The sequence below is a fragment of the Salvelinus namaycush genome, chromosome 2 (genome assembly GCF_016432855.1).
Source record: "Salvelinus namaycush isolate Seneca chromosome 2, SaNama_1.0, whole genome shotgun sequence".
Taxonomy (NCBI): Eukaryota; Metazoa; Chordata; class Actinopteri; order Salmoniformes; family Salmonidae; genus Salvelinus; species Salvelinus namaycush.
Window position 1 is genome coordinate 39,090,271 of NC_052308.1, and position 20,809 is coordinate 39,111,079.

At 43.8% G+C, this 20,809-nt stretch overlaps 1 protein-coding gene across 1 annotated transcript in view; it reads right to left on the reverse strand.

Moving 5' to 3' along the window:
* The window catches only part of LOC120062927 (protein polybromo-1-like), a 37,124-nt gene continuing 16,315 nt past the window's right edge, over nt 1-20,809 (reverse strand). Inside the window, exons 16-31 of the mRNA XM_039012987.1 lie at nt 19,788-20,091; nt 19,373-19,509; nt 19,063-19,274; nt 18,721-18,903; nt 18,343-18,500; nt 12,057-12,299; nt 8,141-8,286; nt 7,669-7,826; nt 7,266-7,449; nt 6,786-6,996; nt 3,545-3,743; nt 3,062-3,202; nt 2,366-2,479; nt 916-980; nt 578-785; nt 1-343 (exon numbers count right to left, since the gene is read on the reverse strand). Coding sequence (XP_038868915.1) covers nt 180-343; nt 578-785; nt 916-980; nt 2,366-2,479; nt 3,062-3,202; nt 3,545-3,743; nt 6,786-6,996; nt 7,266-7,449; nt 7,669-7,826; nt 8,141-8,286; nt 12,057-12,299; nt 18,343-18,500; nt 18,721-18,903; nt 19,063-19,274; nt 19,373-19,509; nt 19,788-20,091 — 2,827 coding nt within the window. The 3' untranslated portion in view covers nt 1-179. The remainder of the gene's footprint in view (nt 344-577; nt 786-915; nt 981-2,365; nt 2,480-3,061; nt 3,203-3,544; nt 3,744-6,785; nt 6,997-7,265; nt 7,450-7,668; nt 7,827-8,140; nt 8,287-12,056; nt 12,300-18,342; nt 18,501-18,720; nt 18,904-19,062; nt 19,275-19,372; nt 19,510-19,787; nt 20,092-20,809) is intronic.

Sequence of the window (20,809 nt, forward strand, 5' to 3'; positions counted from 1 at the left end):
TCTCCACAAAAGTAGTGTACTGGGCCTTTACTAGTCCTGTATTAGTGGACCACTTGCTGTCTGTTGCGCGGGAAAAGATGTGGTTAGCTAATATGTTAAACACCTATCCAGGCATTGTGAGATCTGGCAGGTGTCTGCAATGAAGTCAGCCAGGAACACGGCCAGTAGTTTGAGGTTTTTTACATGTTGTACACCTGACGTATGTTCAGTGAGTCTCGAAGCATCAGGTCCCGCAGGCGCCACAGTGCATCTGCCATCGTCTTGTGGGCTCCCTTGCTCTTCAGCCAATGGGAAGGGAGCCTGCTCTCCTGGTCTTTGGACAGGTGGGCATCTCTCCGACGCGCTGTGGAAATGACAGACTTTACCCATTTTGCTCACAACACACACACACCCCCACAAACAGAAGTGTAGAAACTCAGCAATAAAAGACACCTAAGAGGACAGCTATTCAAGAGACCGAGAATACATGGGAGTAGAGGGAGAAGGAAATTGTTGCGCTCAATTCATTGGAGTTAATTCAGTATGCTGCAGTACAGGTGCGTAGAGAAGAACAGCACATTTGTGATTAGAAATATACCTTTGAGAGATTGGTCCCACTTGCTTACTGTGTCGGTCTCTGCGTTCAAGCCCTCGATGTACTTGAGGTAGGCCTCAGAGTGAAGCACCCTCTGTGTCTTGGGCGGTGGAGCCACAAACATGGGAGTCATGGGCTGGAGGTGAGAGGGCTGGCCTAGCTGGCCTGGGTAGGGTGGAGGAGCCTGCTGCCCCGGGCTAAACATCCCAGGCTGAAGGGAGATACAGGAAAACATAATAAGAGCACTGCTTTCCCACTGCATTTGGGTACAATATACCGTGTATGGAACTAATGAGTGCAGTAGCTCATTGGTAGTTCTTAGTAATAAGTTAGGCTTTTACCTGTTGCATGTAGTAGTGGCCTCCGGGACTTCCTTGCATGCCATTCATACCAGGACCCATCATACCTATCACAAAAATAATGAGTTTCCACACACAACAACATGCATTGTTAGTGTAGGATGTATAACATGGTGGATGTGCATAGAATGCATGCTGTAGAATAAATGTGTGCGCTTCTTTATTTGTAGTCATATAGCTCCACATGCATTACATGTTAGTTCATGTGTTAATTGAGCTGACCTTGGATTCCGAGATATGCGAGCAGATGGAACAGAGTAATACTGTGCGAATGTGTAGAGAGGTAAAGGACGGTGGAACCCCTGTAGAGAAGGTCGTTACCCACTACTGCCTACAGAAAGTTTACAAACCCCCCCTTGGATTTCTTCACATTTATTGTGTTACAAAGTGGGATTAAAATGGATTTAAATTGTCATTTTTTGTCAATAATCTACACAAAATACTCTGTCAAAGTGGAAGAAAAAGAAATATATATTTTTTAGATAAATATAAAATAAAACACTAATATACCTTGATTAGGATAAGTGTTCACCCCACGAGTCAATACATGTTTGAAACACCTTTGGCAGCGATTACAGCTGTGAGTCTTCTTGACTAAGTCTCATAAGAGTTTTGCACACCTGCATTGGGCAATACCTGCAAATTCTTAATTAAATTATTCAAGCTCTGTCAAGGTGTTGGGGATCATGGCTAGACAGCAATTTTCAAGTCTTGCCACAGATTTTCAAGGAGAATTAAGTCAAAACTGTGACTTGGTAAGCAACTCCAGTGAAAGATTTGGCTTTGTGTTGTAGGTTATTGTCCAGCTGAAAGGTGAATTCCTCTCCCAGTGTCTGGTGTAAAGCAGACTGAAGCAGGTTTTCCTTTAGGATTTTGCCTGTGCTTAGCTCCATCCAGTTTCTTTTCACTCTGAAAAACTCCCCAAGCATACCCATACCATGATGCAGCCACCACCATGCTTGAAAATAAGGAAGCAGTTACTTAGTGGTGTGTTGTGTTTGCCACAAACAAAAGGCTTTGCATTTTGGCCAAAAAGTGTATTCCTTTATATCATTTTCTTATCACTTTGACATTATGGAGTATTAGATGTCGATCGATGACAAAAAAATACAATTCATTTGTAGACTTTCGATAGGCACTGTAGCTCTAATGCAGAGCAATAGAATGTCCAGCTACCTTCTTTACTTTTCAAAGTGTTTTGTTCTGCAACCTGGACCTCGCCAACTCAGGTTTACATTTTCCCATCTCGGAACAGACAGACAGAGACCAGGCTTGGCAGCCTGAATGGTCAGTGGGCCACCACAGCACAACCTGTCTGTGGACCAGGTAAACCCCTCCAGCAGGAGAGACCAAGACACGACTGACTAGAAGCTACTGACTGACCAGGACAGGTTTGACCTTGGCCTGGAGGGAAGGTGGGTGGGGTCCTTACCCGGGTAGGGCATGCCAGGGTGGTACCCAGGCATATCTGGCTGGAGGTGTTGGGGGCCCTCATGGGGGCCCTGCATGGGCATGCCGTAGGGGGGGCCGTAAGCTCCCATCATGCCTTAGGAGGAGGAGGCGGGGCCGGGAATGACAACAACAACGATACCCATGCATAAGTGACATGCAACTGACTATCCAAAAGACATGCACTACATATTAATGAATGATAAAATATTAAGTTAAACAAGCTAGTAAGTAAAACAAGAATGGATGTTACTATAAAGAAGAGTTTAAAATAATACAAATACTATTTTTGGTCATGCAGTTGATTTGGATCATGCAAACTCTGATTCAATGCATTTGATGCAAAACAAAATATAAAACAGGGATGAAATACTAAATTAAAATTAGCAGCAACAGAGACAAAAACAATCACAGCCTATAATGAGGATGCAGTTGAAAGCCACTGGACAATTTTGAATGGGCTATTTCTGGATAGGGGAAGAGGGTAAATAAATTAAGGTTGAATTGTTTTAGCAGTCCAGCTTCATTATTTCCCAAGTAGCTGCTAAGTCCCAAGCAATGGTGCCATCGCCCTGAATCCCAAATCTCCCCTAGCCACTACCCTTTAGGCACTGTAGATCTGGGTGCTTAGGGGCTAGTGGTTGAATTGGGATGTCTGTCTCTGTGAGGAAGGGGTTACCTGGACCAGGCATCATTCCCATGTGGCTAGGCGAAGGCACCACCCCCATCATGGACCCTACTGGGGTACCTGCTCTCGGGGATGCTTGCTGCTGGGCTGCCCTCTCCTTCTCCTGCCGCTCCACCACCCTGGCTGCTCGCTCTGGAACAAACAACAATACGCAGACTTGGATTAATTCATAACGCTAACACTGAAGGGACATAACACTCCAAGTTTGTCAGATGTTTGGCTAGGGATATGGACTAGCGTATTTTGTTTTGTCGACATTTGGAAAGTTTACCTTCAAATTAGCTGTTTCTAGCAGGCCTGACGTGACATTTTTTTATCCAACATGTACTTTACTCGCATGAAAAGGTTGAATGGAAACCTGGTTATTGTCATCACCAATCTGATTGCAGATCTCAAACGGTGTATGAATCCACTGGTGAAACAAAGTCTCCATAGAGATGCCTCAGTACTAGCATGCTTCCCTGGCCTTCCTACCTTCATACTCTACTTTCTTGGGAGCCTCCAGGTTCCTCCACTCGGTGCCCACCAGACGGCTGAGCTCCCCGAAGGAGAAGTCAGGGTGGCGGGTCTTGATGACCGAACGCATCTCACTGCTGAATAGGATATAACCACTCATGTTGACCTTCCTCTTGGCTCCTTCCTTCTTAGAAACGCCCTTCGCCTTGGGGGTGGACTGTGAGAGAAACAGGGGGTAGACCAGTCAATGAACAGTAACACCCATGTTAATTAATAGTCAAATGTCCACACCCCCGCATAAACCTAATTAGCATAATAAATACACCCCATAACATCCATCTGTATAAAGCTAAAGATGTGTTTTTTTTTATTGCATGGGCTGCGTCTCAATCCACCGCATCTGTCAATGTTGGCCTTCCGCACCTGCGGTGAAAGGTGGCAGAGCTACAGAGGTGTTTGTCAGACTAGGAGACATCCTGAAAATCTTTCTCACGAAAACATGTGTCGTGTCCAAAAGATAGAGAGATAGCTATATACAGTGCATTCGGAAAGTATTCAGACCCCTTGACTTGTCCCACATTTTGTTACGTTACAGCCATACCAAAATGTATTAAATTGTTATTTTCCCTCAATCTACAGGTTTTTAGACATTTTTATAAATGAAAAAAAAAAAAAAACATATTTACATAAGTATTCACACCCTTTACTCAGCACTTTGTTGAAGCACCATTGGCAGCGATTACAGCATCGAGTCTTCTTGGGTATGATGCTACAAGCTTGGCACACCTGTATTTGGGGAGTGTTTCCCATTCTTCTCTGCAGATCGGGCTGTCATGTGCCTTTTAATGAGGAGTTGCTTCCGTCTGGCCATTCTACCATAAAGGCGTGATTGGTGGAGTGCTGCAGAGATGGGAGAACCTTCCAGAAGGACAACCATCTCCACAGAGGAACTCTGTCAGAGTGACCATTGGGTTCTTGGAAACGTCCATCACCAAGGCCCTTCTCCCCCGATTGCGCAGCTTGGCAGGGCAGCCAGCTCTAGGAATAGTCTTGGTGGTTCCAAACTTCTTCCATTCAAGAATGATGGAGGCCACTGTGTTATTGGGGACCTTCAATGCTGCAGAAGTGTTTTGGGACCCTTCCCCAGATCTGTGCCTCGAAACAATCCTGTCTCAGAGCTCTACGGACAATTCCTTCGACCTCAAGGCTTGGTTTTGGCTCTGACATGCACTGTCACCTGTGGGACATTCTATAGACAGGTGTGTGCCTTTCCAAATCATGTCCAATCAATTGAATGTACCACAGGTTGACTCCAATCAAGTTGTAGAAACATCTCAAGAATGATCAATAGAAACAGGATGCCCCTGAGCTCAATTTCGAGTCACAAAGCAAATGGTCTGAATACTTACAGTACCAGTCAAAAGTTTGGACACACCTACAAGGGTTTTTCTTTATTTTTTACTATTACACATTATAGAATAATAGTTAAGACATCAAAAGTATGAAATAACACATGAAATCATGTAGGAACCAAAAAAAGTGTTAAACAAATCAAAATATTTTATATTTGAAATTCCTCAAAGTAGCCACCCATTGCCTTGATGACAGCTTTGCACACTCTTGGCATTCTCTCAACCAGCTTCATGAGGTAGTCACCTGGAATGCATTTCAATTAACAGGTCTGCCTTGTTAAAAGTTAATTTGTGGAATTTCTTTCCTTCTTAATGCGTTTGAGCCAATAAGGTATGGGTGGTATACAGAAGATAGCCCTATTTGGTAAAAGACCAAGTCCATATTATGGCAACAACAGCTCAAATAAGCAAAGAGAAACGACAGTTTCATTACTTTAAGACTAGAAGGTCAGTCAATCCAGAAAATTAAGAACTTTGAAAGTTTCTTCAAGTGCAGTCGCAAAAACCATCAAGCGCTATGATGAAACTGGCTTTCATGAGGACCGCCACAGGAAAGGAAGACCCAGAGTTACCTCTGCTGCAGAGGATAAGTTCATTACAGTTATCAGCCTCAGAAATCTGCAATTAACTGCACCTCAGATTGCACCCAAATAAATGCTTCAGAGTTCAAGTAACAGATACATCTCAACATCAACTGTTCAGAGGAAACTGCGCGAAATCAGGTCTTCATGGTCGAATTGCTACTGAAGGACACCAATAAGAAGAATAAACTTGCTTGGGCCAAGATACACGAGCAATGGACATTAGACCGGTGGAAAGCTGTCCTTTGGTCTGATGAGTCCAAACCTGAGATTTTTGTGTCTTTGTGAGATGCAGAGTAGGTGAAGAGATGATCTCTGCATGTGTGGTTCCCACCGTGAAGCATGGAGGAGTGATGGTGTGGAGGTGCTTTGCTGGTTACACTGTCTGTGATTTAACACTTAACCAGCATGGCTACCACAGCATTCTGCAGCGATATGCCACCCATCTGGTTTGCGCTTAGTGGAACTATAATTTTTCCCCAAACAGGACAATGACCCAAAACACACCTCCAGGCTGTGTAAGGGCTATTTGACAAAGAAGGAGAGTGATGGGGTGCTGCACCAGATGACCTGGCCTCCACAATCACCCCAATTGAGATGGTTTGGGATTAGTTGGACCGCAGAGTGAAGGAAAAGCAGCCAACAAATGCTCAGCATATGTGGGAACTCCTTCAAGACTGTTGGAAAAACATTCCTCATGAAGCTGGTTAAGAGAATGCCAAGAGTATGCACAGCTGTCATCAAGGCAAAAGGTGGCTACTTTGAATATTAACTTTTTTGGTTACTACATGATTCCATATGTTTCTTAGTTTTGATGTCTTCACTATTATTCTACAATGTAGAAAATAGTAAAAATAAAGAAAAACCCTTGAATGAGTATGTGTGTCCAAACTTTTGACTGTTACTGTATACATACACACCTAAAGGGAACTTAAATCTAAATCAAATAGCTAAATTATCCTTTGTATCACCATCTTAAAACAATTCCATATGTTAGCTTAGTAGAAGTTTTAAGATCTTGGGGTAATGATGGCAATGGGTGTAAAATCTGCATAGAGCTATGTGTGATGCATGACTGGCTGAATGGAGGGATTAGGTGGGAGTAGGCATACGAACTGGATGCTTGGATAAAAGTAAGACATTGGGCCAAGGGTGTGTGAGTGGCTGTATATGAGGAAGGGATAAGATATTTGGGGCGAGGAGAGGCGTGTGTGTGTGGAAGGGTATAACAGTTGGGCATTCAGTGCGTGTGGGTGTTTGTAAGACCTGGGGAGGAGGGGTGTAAGGCATGATGTCCAAATCGCTTGCCAGAGGGGTCTGAATGGTGGGCATGGAGGGGGTCTCTGGAGCCTCGTTCTCATCCTCCAGGTCATCCAGATCCTCATCCCCCTCATCCATGTCTGCCAGTTTCAGCTCCAGTTCCTCAATCTTCTTATTCAGTAGAGGAGATGGCTCCTTCTGGGGCACTATCAACTTCCTGGATATGGACCAATCAGAGAAGAGGGTTGATACTAGCTAAACAAGAAAATCACAAGTGCTATCTATTTAACCAAGTCTTTGGTGACAGTCCAATTCTCTTCCCTTGTTCTCCCTGAAGTAAGCAGAGAAGCTTCCTTAGCCTGTATATACACACCAGTCCAATCCACGAGGGGGAGTGAATTAGTTCAGCGCACACTTCAGGAGGAGAAAGGGGATAGGGCTTTTACCTGTTCTATGTTAAATGTACAGTATGTGAGTCACTCCCACCTGAAGTAGTAGACCTCGTCGTCCACCACCTTAGCGTGGAGGGAGAAGCGCTTCAGGCCCTTAAACTTCTTCATCTGCTTCTCACTCTCAATGTAACGGCTCTCACACAGAAACACGTCCTCCTCAGACACCTCAGTGGGCCGACACGAAAGGTAGTCCTTAAAGGACGACACCACACATTTACCTGCAGGACGGAGGGATGGAGAGAATGATGGTTAATTATAGGGCCAATTATACTGCTATTGAACCTAGTATTCCAGGGGGTACTTGATGTCTGAAACGGTTTGAATGTCTGAAACTAGTCTAGCAAAGGTCTGATAATGAAAACAACTATAATGAATGCATGTTGAGTGTAGAGAGGATGCGGAAGGCAGTGCAGAAGCCTAGCAAAGTAGTAAGGTACCTATGACGCAGGTCATGGGGCAGGCCTCCTCCACGTTGCTGAGGAACACCTCTCTCTTGTAGAACATCCTGGTGGGCTCGTGTCCTGTCTCCTCTGGGTGGATGAAGATGGGTCCGAAGAAAAATGCTGCGCCGTCGAGCACCCACAGCTTCTCTATCCTGTTACAGTTCAATTCGTTAAAATAGCCCTGTTGGCTTCCATTCACAGACATACACCACATCGCCATACTCAAAACACAAAGGGTTTATCTCAATCCATATTTCTGTGATTTCTGACATCTTATCTCCTCAACTGCATTGGAGGAGTAGGTCACAGGTCCCTCCCCCCGGACCATGTTCTCCAATGCATTTTTGAGAAAGAGGCGATAGGATGAGAGGAATCGAGGAAAGAGAAAAAGCCACCGACACCATCAACACATTACAAAAGAGTTCTGAAGAGAAACCAAATACTACGAGGTGTGTGTTTGACGTACCTGCCGACACGGGGTTTAACGAGCCCATGTGACTGGACGTAGACACAGTCTCCCACCTTCAGCCACATGTTGTTGTAGTGGAGCTGGTCGTAGTACTGACAGCCTGGCTCCCCTCCACTCATCTCTACCGGGACATCCTCAAGCTCCTACACACAGTCACATAGTATGAGAGCACACACTCAGTAACACCGGTACACTTTTTAACACTATCGTGTCAACCCAAACCCATATTGTGACCCGACTCAGATATTTTCCTTTCACGTCGTCCTTTCCAACACCGCTCGAGCAAATATGGTGCGTAACCAACACAGCGTGGCTTTGTTCAGTTCGGCTCAACAATATGGAACGGGTACGTTAATACATTCCAATGTTTCAGTGTTGTTTATGATGAAATTAGAGATAAGAAGTAGGGTTGAATGGTGCAAACCCGGTTATCGAGATTTACCTCCCAAAACCACTCTCTTTTCCCGGGATAAATAACTGTGAGAACCCAGTAAATGATAATAAATTACCGATATGAACAGCATGGAGTGATATGGAACTGTTAAATTATATGCAATGTCTAAATCTGGCTTCTCTACAGCCTGTATGATGAATCAGGGTGGGGACAGACAGCCCATCTCAGTATGGAGTCAGTTCACAATGTACGTAGACCCATCATGGTACATTTTTTCTTGTGACAGGTAGATCTACATTTGCTGCAGCATAGCCTATGCTACAGTAATATAAAGACCGAATGCGCGTCTAAATTTACCAATATCTATCTGGCTTTCGGGAGTCACTTTGTTATTTTTAAATTGTAAAGATGATAATTTTTTAAATTGCAGCTGCTGAGTCTTAAAACAGCCTATCACTCGAATATCATTGCATGCGCGAGCATTCTCTCGCATTCAAATTGCATCCTAGAGATCTCTCTCATATAGTGCATCTATATATAGTGTATGTGGACACCCCTTCAAATTAGTAGATTAGGCTCTTTCAGCCACACCCGTTGCTGACAGGTGTATAATAGCACATAGCAATGCACTCTCCATAGACATAACATTGGCAGGAGAATGGCCCGTACTGAAGAGCTGTGACTTTCAACGTGACACCGTCATAGGATGCCACCTTTCCAACAGTTCAGTTCGTCAAATTTCTGCCCGCTAGAGCTGCCCCGGTCAACGTCTAGGAGCAACAACGGTTCAGCCGTGAAGTGGTAGGCCACACAAGCTCACAGAACGGGACCATCGAGAGCTGAAGAGCGTAAAAATTGTCTGTCCTCAGTTGTAACACTCACTACCAAGTTCAAACTGCCTCTAGAAGCAACGTCAACACAATAACTCGGCGGGAGCTTCATGAAATGGGTTTCCATGGCCGAACAGCCGCACACAAGCCTAAGATCACCATGTGCAATGCCAAGCGTCGACTGCAGTGGTGTAAAGCTCGCCGCCATTGTACTATGGAGCAGTGGAAACGCGTTCCCTGGATTGATTAATCACGCTTCACCATCTGGCAGTCCGATGGACGAATCTGGGTTTGGCAAATGCCAGGAGAACGCTACCTGCCCCAATGCATAGTGCCAACTGTACAGTTTGGTGAAGGAGGAATAATGGTCTGGGGCTATTTTTCATGGTTCGGGCTAGGCCCCTTAGTTCCAGTGAAGGGAAATATTAACGCTACAGCATACAACGACATTCTAGACGATTCTGTGCTTCCAACTTTGTGGCAACAGTTTGGGGAAGGCCCTTACCCGTTTCAGCATCACAACACCCCCGTGCACAAAGCGAGGTCCATACAGAAATAGTTTGTCGAGCCAGGCCTAATTGCGAGCCAGGCCTAATTGGCCAACATCAGTGCCCGACCTCACTAATGCTCTTGTGACTGAATGGAAGCAAGTCCCAGCAGCAATGTTCCAACATCTAGTGGAAAACCTTCCCAGAAGAGCGGAGGCTGTTATATCAAAAGGGGGGGACCAACTTCATATTAATGCCCATGATTTTGGAATGAGATGTTCGACGAGCAGGTGTCCACATACACTACATGAACAAAAGCATCTATCCTCCTAGCCAACCTCTTTAAGATAATAAATTCAATGCAGTATAAGCCTTATATTTAGCTAATCAATGATGGGTTATGCATAATATGCTTCTAACTTACAGCCTCTGTTACTTGCGCAATACGCAAGCACCTGTGCTCCGCTTGTCTCTCCTTAAAAAAAAAAAAAGCTCCTTAGCTCGGAGTCCCATGCAGGAAAAGGTAGACTAGAATGCTGGACATAATTTTTTAAACATTTCTAATACCAATACACTATTCCAAAAGGAACATAAGCTCTTTATTTGCTGAATGTTAAATACAGCAGCCAATAGAACTCACGGGTAGTTTAAAAGAAGAGCGAACGTGCGATGGCGGTAGGCTGTAGCAGTTATTTATTCAGACCCACTCAATCTTCGTGAAGAGAAGTCAAAGCCTTCATCTAATTCTAGTCCAATATTCTAGGATGTCATTAGAATGAGGACTTATTTCATTTAACTGTTGAAAGCGAGGAAGGAATGAAGCAACAAGAGTGATAAAAAGGAGGTAGTCTAATAACATTAGGGGAAATATTATGGAAGTGATATATGCGTCAGCCTACTAATTATACAAATAGGCTGTATTATATTTCAAAATTAAAATCTAATTCGCTAGCCTATGCTTGCAACATTGTAGGCCGCATGGGCTGCACCAGAACCCATGTTCTCTTCGGCTTTATCATGGTTTGAACAATGTGTGTAATTCCAGTCCATATAATACAGCATAATACAGTACAGTAACACAGTTCACACTAAAAATATTAGCCTACTGGAGCTAGTTTCATTTATTTACCCAAGAGAGCATATACAGTGCGAACTGGCTTGCTGGAAAGGTGGTATCCTATGATGGTGCCACGTTGAAAGTCACTGAGCTCTTCGGTATGGGCCATTCTACTGCCAATGTTGTGTCTCAGATTTATGCACAGAATAATAAGAAATGCTCCGAGAGCATGTTGCAGACAGACAGATGAGTTGCCACAACTACAGTAGCTAGCTACATCATGGGCTTTTATGTTTTTCTGTCGTGCATAAATGTGTAGTAGCCTATATCATAGATGTATTGGATAACGGCACAATCATTCGGGCTTGGGCTCATTAAATGTCGTTCATGTAGGGCTCATAAAATGTATGTAGTATATGGCTCATCAGGCTCAGGTAGCATCAGGTTAAAATGTTCATGCTTATCAAAGCTCCAATCAAATCCAGACATATTTATATGCTTTATAATGCTTTTGAATAACACTTCCGGTTTTGGCAGGAAATGCTGGGTTACCTGGGAGAAAAGTGAATTGTAAAATACCAGGAAAATATTCAACCTTAAAAGAAGTACTCAATGAAGTGTTGCCTCACACATACAGTAAATATGGTCTTATTTGTGATGGACATGTCCAATAAGCAGGACAAATGCATTTCACTCTCTAAAATAAAATAGAATAATTAGGGCTGTCAAAGTTAAAGCGGCAATATGTAACTTTTTGGGCATCCCGATCAAATTCACATAGAAATGGGACTTATAGATCTGTCATTCTCATTGAAAGCAAGACTGATACAGATTATTTGATGTTTCTTCCCTTACAATCAAATCATAGTATGCCTGTAACTCAATGCACTGCTTAAAAAAAACATAAATATATATCTTCAGGGCCAACATTTTTACAAATTCTAAAATGTTGATGAATTATTTTAATCATTTGACAGCACTAAAAATAATATATGCCATTTAGCAGACGCTTTTCTCCAAAGCGACTTAGTCATGTGTGCAACATTTTATGTAAGGGTGGTCCTGGGATTCAAACCCACTATCCTGGCGTGAGCACCATGCTATACCAACTGAGCTAATATCCTCCTGTGCACAGACTTCTCACCTTGTCGACGATACTGTGGCTGCCGTTATCGGCCACGGCCAACAGTTTCTCCTGATCACGCTTGGCATACATGGAGGCCACCCGGATAACGGGCAGTGGCACATCCCGAGGGACAAACCTCACGCCGGCTGGCCCGGCCCACATCTTGATTTTCTTGAAGGCCTTGTTCCTGGCAGAGTAACGGGACTCACAGACATACACGTCCTCTGGTCTTACTCCCTCAGGCTGAAGCTTGAAGTAATCCTGTAGAGGGGGAGCACACAGTTGGTCAGTGTGTTGGAGGGAATCAGTTTGAGCAAGAATCACTAATCTTGGTAATGAGTAGTTATTTGGGATACAAGGTGACTTGTAGATCAGTGATTCTGCACAGTAGACAATGTAGACGATTTAAAAACACAAACAATATGGACTACTACATGTCAAAATGAGAGGGATGATGCTTCAAATGCTGGTTGAAAAAGTTTGCAGACTAACTTCAACAGAAATTATACACGGACAGGCAGTGTCTCATATTACAAATTGACATTACAATATTTAGCAACGGCAGGGCTTGGAATTCACTTTTTCTGCCACTTGTCCTAAGGACAAGGACAGATTTTTTGCTTGTCTGAAAGCTCAAGTTACTTGTCCAAAAATAAAAACAATAGTCTGTAACACCATTTTTACACCATTGTATGATGCAAGGAACCACTTTACAAAATAAAATGCATTAGTATCTTTTTTTACCATAGAGAAGCAGACAAAAAATATAGGTAACACTATTTGCATATTCAAGCTGCATATTCAACACTGCCCATTTAATGCTATCCTGGAGGATGGTTGCCCACCCTTGGTAGCCTATGAAATATTGTAACATTACAATTAAAACCAAATAATAAAATTATTCACTCCACGGTTTGAAATTAAGGGCGTCCTGTCGTCCTTGGGGCGATAAAAGAAATGTCTAGGACGGTTCAAAACAAGACTCTGGGACAGTTCTAGAAAGACCGATCCCAAATTCATACAATGAGGATGCAACAGATCACTTTTTAGCCTTAAAATGTCGAAACAGTTTTATTTCTTAATATTATAAGCTCAGCAAAGCGCACATGGCTGTAGGCTACATGTGAATTTTCCAAAATGAAATTATAGGGAAAATGGCATTCTCAAAAGCGCACCACACGTGCAAGCGGTTTCATGTGACAGAGAAGAAAATATTAGTTAGAAATTAAGAAAAATGGGTGACCTAAAGATGCATCAACTAGTGTACAATCCTAGTCATATATTACTAATATGACTAGGATTGTACTTTTGGCAGCTGGACAATAAAATAAAGTTGATTTGAAAACAAATAAAACAGGAAAGAAATGCTGGTTTCAATGGCATATGAAGGGTTTATAAAATAATTTCCTAAACATTTCTATGGTCGTCTTTCGGCTAGCCAAGGCTACTTTGAAAAAGTTAAGACATGCTTCAGAAAACGACAAAACTTAACTGTTTAAAACCTGGACATTTAGTTTCAAAATGCTGACCGGTGCACAACAGGCACTGTCCTTCACTCTCCGGTCTTGTGACTATTTGATCTGAACAAACAGTGCCTCGAGTTTGTCGATAGAATCAAGCCTTTAGACGTAAATGTTAATTATCCTTCATTATATTTGTCAAACATTTAGCGTTTAGCCTATATATGTGTCAGAGGAGGTTGGTTGAACCTTAATTGGGGAGGACGGGCTCGTGGTAATGGCTGGGGCGGAAAAGTATCAAATACATCTACCATTCCATTCACTCTGTTCCAGCCATTATTATGAGCCGTCCTTCCCTCAGCAGCCTCTATTGATTTGTGTAATTAATTGTCTCATTGAAAAAAAGTTTGGCTACATTTTCAGGCAATTTCCCCATGTCAGCATTGGTTTGGACATGAGCCTGTAGTCAATATGCATATGCCCTACACTTTGACATGTAGGCTTTTTTATGTACATGAAACATTTATTTCTATATCATTCCAACATTGGCCTCTCTGATCCAATTCTGATCTGAGTAATTGCCTGAGATTATTTAAAAAAATATTTCAAATCAAATTTTATTTGTCACATACACATGGTTAGCAGATGTTAATGCGAGTGTAGCGAAATGCTTGTGCTTCTAGTTCCGACCAATGCAGTAATATCTAACAAGAAATCTAACCTAACAATTTCACAACAACTACCTTATATACACAAGTGTAAAGGAATGGATAAGAATATGTACATAAAAATATATGAATGAGTGATGGCCGAACGGCATAGGCAAGATGCAATAGATGATATAGAGTACAGTATATACTATAATACTATATAGTATATACTATATACCTACTGTATTTATTTATTTTGCTCCTTTGCACTCCATTATTTCTACTTTGCACATTCTTCGACTGCAAATCTACCATTCCAGTGTTTTACTTGCTATATTGTATTTACTTCACCACCATGGCCTTTTTTTGCCTTTACCTCCCTTATCTCACATTGTATATAGACTTATTTTTCTGCTGTATTATTGACTGTATGTTTGTTTTACTCCATGTGTAACTCTGTGTTGTTGTATGTGTCGAACTGCTTTGCTTTATCTTGGCCAGGTCGCAATTGTAAATGAGAACTTGTTCTCAACTTGCCTACCTGGTTAAATAAAGGTGAAATATATATATATATTTTTAAATAAATATACATATGAGATGAGTAATGTAGGGTATGTAAAGATTATATAAAGTGCCATTGTTTAAAGTGGCTAGTGATACATTTATTACATACATTTTTCCATTATTTAAGTGGCTAGAGTTGAGTCAGTATGTTGGCAGCAGCCACTCAATGTTAGTGATGGCTGTTTAACAGTCTGATGGCCTTGAGATAGAAGCTGTTTTTCAGTCTCTCGGTCCCAGCTTTGATGCACCTGTACTGACCTCGCCTTCTGGATGAGAGCGGGGTGAACAGGCAGTGGCTCGGGTGGTTGTTGTCCTTGATGATCTTTTTGGCCTTCCTGTGACATCGGTTGGTGTAGGTGTCCTTGGGGGCCGGTAGTTTGCCCCCGGTGATGCGTCGTGCAGACCTCACTACCCTCTGGAGAGCCTTACGGTTGTGGGCGGAGCAGTTGCTGTACCAGGCGGTGATACAGCCCGACAGGATGCTCTCGATTGTGTATCTGTAAAAGATTGTGAGTGTTTTTGGTGACAAGCCGAATTTCTTCAGCCTCCTGAGGTTGAAGAGGCGCTGCTGCGCGTTCTTCACCACGCTGTCTGTGTGGGTGGACCATTTCAGTTTGTCCGTGATGTGTACGCCGAGGAACTTAAAACTTTCCACTACTGTCCCGTCAATGTGGATAGGGGGGTGCTCACTCTGCTGTTTCCTGAAGTGCACGATCATCTCCTTTGTTTTGTTGACATTGAGTGTGAGGTTATTTTCCTGACACCACACTCCGAGGGCCCTCACCTCCTCCCTGTAGTCAGTCTCGTCGTTGTTGGTAATCAAGCCTACCACTGTAGTGTCGTCTGCAAACTTGATGATTGAGTTGGAGGCGTGCATGGCCACGCAGTCGTGGGTGAACAGCGGGGTGGAGATGTTGTTACCTACCCTCACCACCAGGGGGCGGCCCGTCAGAAAGTCCAGGACCAATTTGCACAGGGCGGGGTCGAGACCCAGGGTCTCGAGCTTAATGACGAGTTTGGAGCATACTATGGTGTTAAACGCTGAGCTGTAATCGATGAACAGCATTCTTACATAGGTATTCCTCTTGTCCAGATGGGTTAGGGCAGTGTGCAGTGTGATTGCGACGTCTGTGAACCTATTGGGGCGGCAAGCAAATTGGAGTGGGTCTAGGGTGTCAGGTAGGGTGGAGGTGATATGGTCCTTGACTAGTCTCTCAAAGCACTTCATGATGATGGAAGTGAGTGCTACGGGGCGGTAGTCATTTAGCTCAGTTACCTTAGCTTTCTTGGGAACAGGAACAATGGTTGCCCTCTTGAAGCATGTGGGAACAGCAGACTGGGATAAGGATTGATTGAATATGTCCGTAAACACACCAGCCAGCTGGTCTGCGCATGCTCTGAGGACGCGGCCGGGGATGCCGTCTGGGCCTGCAGCCTTGCGAGGGTTAACACGTTTAAATGTTTTACTCACGCTGGCTGCAGTGAAGGAGAGCCAGCAGGTTTTGGTAGCGGGCCGTGTCAGTGGCACTGTATTGTCCTCAAAGCGAGCAAAGAAGTTGTTTAGTCTGTCTGGGAGCAAGACATCTTGGTCCGCGACGGGGCTGGTTTTTCTTTTGTAGTCCGTGATTGATTGTAGACCTAGCCACATACCTCTCGTGTCTGAGCCGTTGAATTGCGACTCTACTTTGTCTCTATACAGACGCTTAGCTTGTTTGATTGCCTTGCAGAGGGAATAGCTACACTGTTTGTATTCGGTCATGTTTCCGGAAACCTTGCGCTGATTAAAAGCAGTGGTTCGCGCTTTCAGTTTTGCGCAAATGCTGCCATCAATCCACGGTTTCTGGTTGGGGAATGTTTTAATAGACACTGTGGGTACAACATCACCGATGCACTTGCTAATAAACTCGCTCAACGAATCAGCTGAGCGCGGGTGCTTCCTGTTTTAGTTTCTGTCTATAGGCTTGGAGCAACAAAATGGAGTCGTGGTCAGCTTTTCCAAAAGGAGGGCGGGGGAGGGCCTTATATGCGTCGTGGAAGTTAGAATAACAATGATCTAGGGTTTTGCCAGCCCGGGTTGCGCAATCGATGTGCTGATAAAATTTAGGAAGCCTTGTTTTCAGATTAGCCTTGTTAAAATCCCCAGCTGCAATAAATGCAGCATCAGGATATGTGGTTTCCAGTTTACATAGAGAATACACAAGACTGTGATTATGATCGAAGAGAATTCTCTTGGTAGATAATGCGGTCGTCATTTGATTGTGAGGAATTCTAAGTCAGGTGAACAAAAGGACTTGAGTTCCTGTATGTTGTTCCTGTGTTCCTTACATGTCCATTCGGACAACTTACATCTGTTCTTGTTGCATTTTTTTTTTTCTTGTCCTGGATAAGCGTTCATTTTGGGACCTGAACAGTCACGAAAACTGTTAAAAGGTTTTAAAAGCAATTCAAATAAATGCAAAAGTTGGATAATGGATGAAGATACCCCCCAAAAAAGCCATCAGAAATTTACTGAATGATCGCACATTCACTGGGACTGACAAATAAATGGGCAATAATTGTTTTTTGGGGGGATGCACTCATACAGTGGGGAGAAGAAGTATTTGATACACTGCCGATTTTGCAGGTTTTCCTACTTACAAAGCATGTAGAGGTCTGTAATTTTTATCATAGGTACACTTCAACTGTGAGAGACAGAATCTAAAACAAAAATCCAGATGGTGAAGAGTGATTCATCACTCCAGAGAACGTGTTTCCACTGCTACAGACTCCAATGGCGACGAGCTTTACACCACTCCAGCCGACGCTTGGCATTGCGTATGGTGATCTTAAGCTTGTGTGTGGCTGCTCGGCTATAAACCCATTTCATGAAGCTCAGTTCTTGTGCTTACGTTGCTTCCAGAGGCAGTTTGGAACTGTCTCGACTGCCTGAAATTACTCTTAGCATATTCTGCAATTCTGTTGCATAATTTAACAGCAGGATACAAATAGCATTCAATAGCAGGATACCCTCGGATTAAAAATCAACACGCTTGGCTCTAGATTACACCCATCTATACACATAACATTGTTTGCGAGATCAGACATAATATCAGTATAATCCGAATGTTCATTTTCGGAAGTTGCTTTCATTTCAGAGCATCTAACTTGTAAACATTTCAACTGTATTAAATTATTACTTTTTTCAATTCCACAAAAAAAATGAACACCAATTAAAATAAAGTTATTTCTTCTCTTTCTTGTGATGTAAGTGTCGAGACAACAGGCTACGTTACATTCCAGCCAAAGCGTTCTTATAGATGCAACAGAAAGAATGTATTCCATTGAGCCCATTTCAGCAATTACTGGGGTGTGTTTGACAGGTCATCATAAACATCTCCGCAGTCATAACGTTAATGTGAAAAACCGACAGGCACAAGTAAGCGCATGAATGAGTTGCAGGAGAAATAAAAGCACCCCTCAAACACAGGAAATAGATGGCTGAAGAAGACAGATCATCAGGTGGGCGGGGCATGCATGTAGCTACAATATTCAGCTAAAATAATGATCCAGTAGATGAGCATAGAATTGCATACATCTATGGTCCTGGGGTGTGTATTATCAAAACCGTTCAGATATATAGGATGGCCTTACCTTGACAAACATGACCATGCATTTTGCCAGTATCTTGCTGATTGGTACTTTGTTGAAGTAGTCACTCTTGAAGACCTCTTGCTTGAGGAACTTGCGTGTGGCTAGATGGAAGGTCTCACTAGGCCTGTAGAACCAACAGCCATACAGCCACTTCTCACCTACACACACACACACACACACACACACACACACACACACACACACACACACACACACACACACACACACACACACACACACACACACACACACACACACACACACACACACACACACACACACACACACATATTACTAACAGGAGGGAGTGGCAGAAAGCAGTAGGAGTGTGTGTGTCTTAAAGCGTGCATGTCTAAACCTGCGTGTTGAGTTGGTTACCTGCTTCATCCTCCCACAGGCGCTCGATGCAAACGATGTGAGGCTTGAGGTTGGCCTCTGCTGGCTGCATGTAGACACAGTCACCCACGTGGTAGGTGCTGTTCTCAAAGCTGCAGTCCTGACGGTATGTCCTCTTTGGCCCCGCACCTCCCCCAGCTGGGTCCTCAGCCTTCTCTCCCTCCTCTGGAAGTAAATTAGAATATTATAATACCTCTCACATTGTATACGCTTCAGACTCAGAGTCAATGTCACATCAATCACCTGCACTGACAATCACACACCAGCACAGAAGAAATGCACATATTCTACACACGCATACCCGGCCACAACGCCATCACACACCTTTGTTCTCCTCCTCCCTCTTCAGTTTGTCCTCCTCTATCTCCTTAGGTACTTTCTCTCTCTTTTCCTGCTCCACGTCATTGTGCAGGTGTTTGGAGGTGTAGCTGAGCGCAGGGGAGAGGAGGATCTCTCCGTTCTTACACAGCTCATCCCGGATCTTTATAAAGAACTGCTGCAGCTCCACCGCATCCTCAAAGATCTCAGAGTCCGTCCTGGGAAGAAACAGGGCAAGGGGAGGGTTCATGGGGGTGGTTCAAGACTCAAAAAAGGTTGGAGAGCAATTCAAAAGGCCTTTCTAATGACTACGTACCTGTGTAGGCGCCTGGCCTTCTCCAGCACATTGAACATGTGCTCCTGGAACACGTCCAGCCTGCGGTAGCGTCCTCGGTCTACGTTGGCCCGTATCACGTCGAAGTTGAGCGGAGGGTTCTCCGGGCTGGTCGGGTCCTGTTGAAGTCAGTTAACATAGTTTTATTTGTCATTCAGAAAAACAGTTGCTATTAAAAACTCTGAATGACTTTGCTGATATCTTAAACATCAGTTATTTTTAAGAGCATAACCAGGGGCCATATGAGTGCTGAATTATGATAGGTTTTGCCTTTTCGATCACAATGAATAAGATTACATAGACAGTGGGGGACCTGATCCTAGATCAGCACTCCTACCCCGAGACACTATGAATACGGCGGCCCCAGGTAGGGTATGGGCGATCTCCTCTCTCTTACCTGGGCAGGGATCTCAGCCAGTGAGTCGCTGTAACACCTCCCCTCCTCGTCCTGGTGCGCCAGCACAGACACAAACAGGTTCCTGATCAGTTCCATGACCACGGGCCCTACAGCAGGGGGAGAGCCGCCGCCCTCCTCCCCTCCCTCCTGCAGCCGCCGGGTATCCAGGAGCACGCGGTGGAGGAGCAGAGCGTCGCGGTAGATCAGGGACTCTGGCTCGTTGTAGGTACAGGCGTTGTTGAACATCACTGCAAAGTCTTCCACCAGAGCATCCACGTCCTGGTAACGGCCGCCCGCCATGTGGCTGGAGAACAAGAAGATAAGATCATTGCATTTTCTATTGAAACAGGGAGAAACAGATTTTTTAAATTTTATATCTTTACTTAATATGGTTTGCTTTATGGACTCGTCATTTATCTCACTTCATTCAAATAGAGCTACAACAACTTATGTAGTATTTAATAAATGTATTTTTGGAGGGCAAATCATAGTCAAATAAACATCATTGACGTTGTTGTTATAGTCAATTTTATTCTGATACCTGTTCTTTTTGTACTATACTCTTCTCATTTTATTCTACTGAATGAAAGGTTGTTTTTAGTTTTATCAGATCCCAACCCCAAGCGCCACTATTGCAGTTTAGGGGATAAGTGCCCTGCTCAAGGGCACAACACCAGGATATAGTATCTAGGATACTGACACAAGCAACCCTCCAGTTGCTGGCTCACTCCACAACAGCTTTTCCCCGTCGGAGCTGGGATTCAAACAGGGCAACCTTAGTTCCTGGCCCACATCTCTAACCACCCAGCAACCTAACCTTTAGCTAGCCACACACTAGTGGTGGAAGGGTCAGCTATTTGTTCACCCGCACCCACCTGCAATTGCTAATAACCCACCCGCAACCACCCAACTATATGTAATAAAGTGAAAATCTGAGGCACATACTCAACCTTGACCCGCTAATTTAGAACATTTGCTGTAGGCTACAGTCAGAGATGGCAGAAAGAGTTGACAGGAGGTGC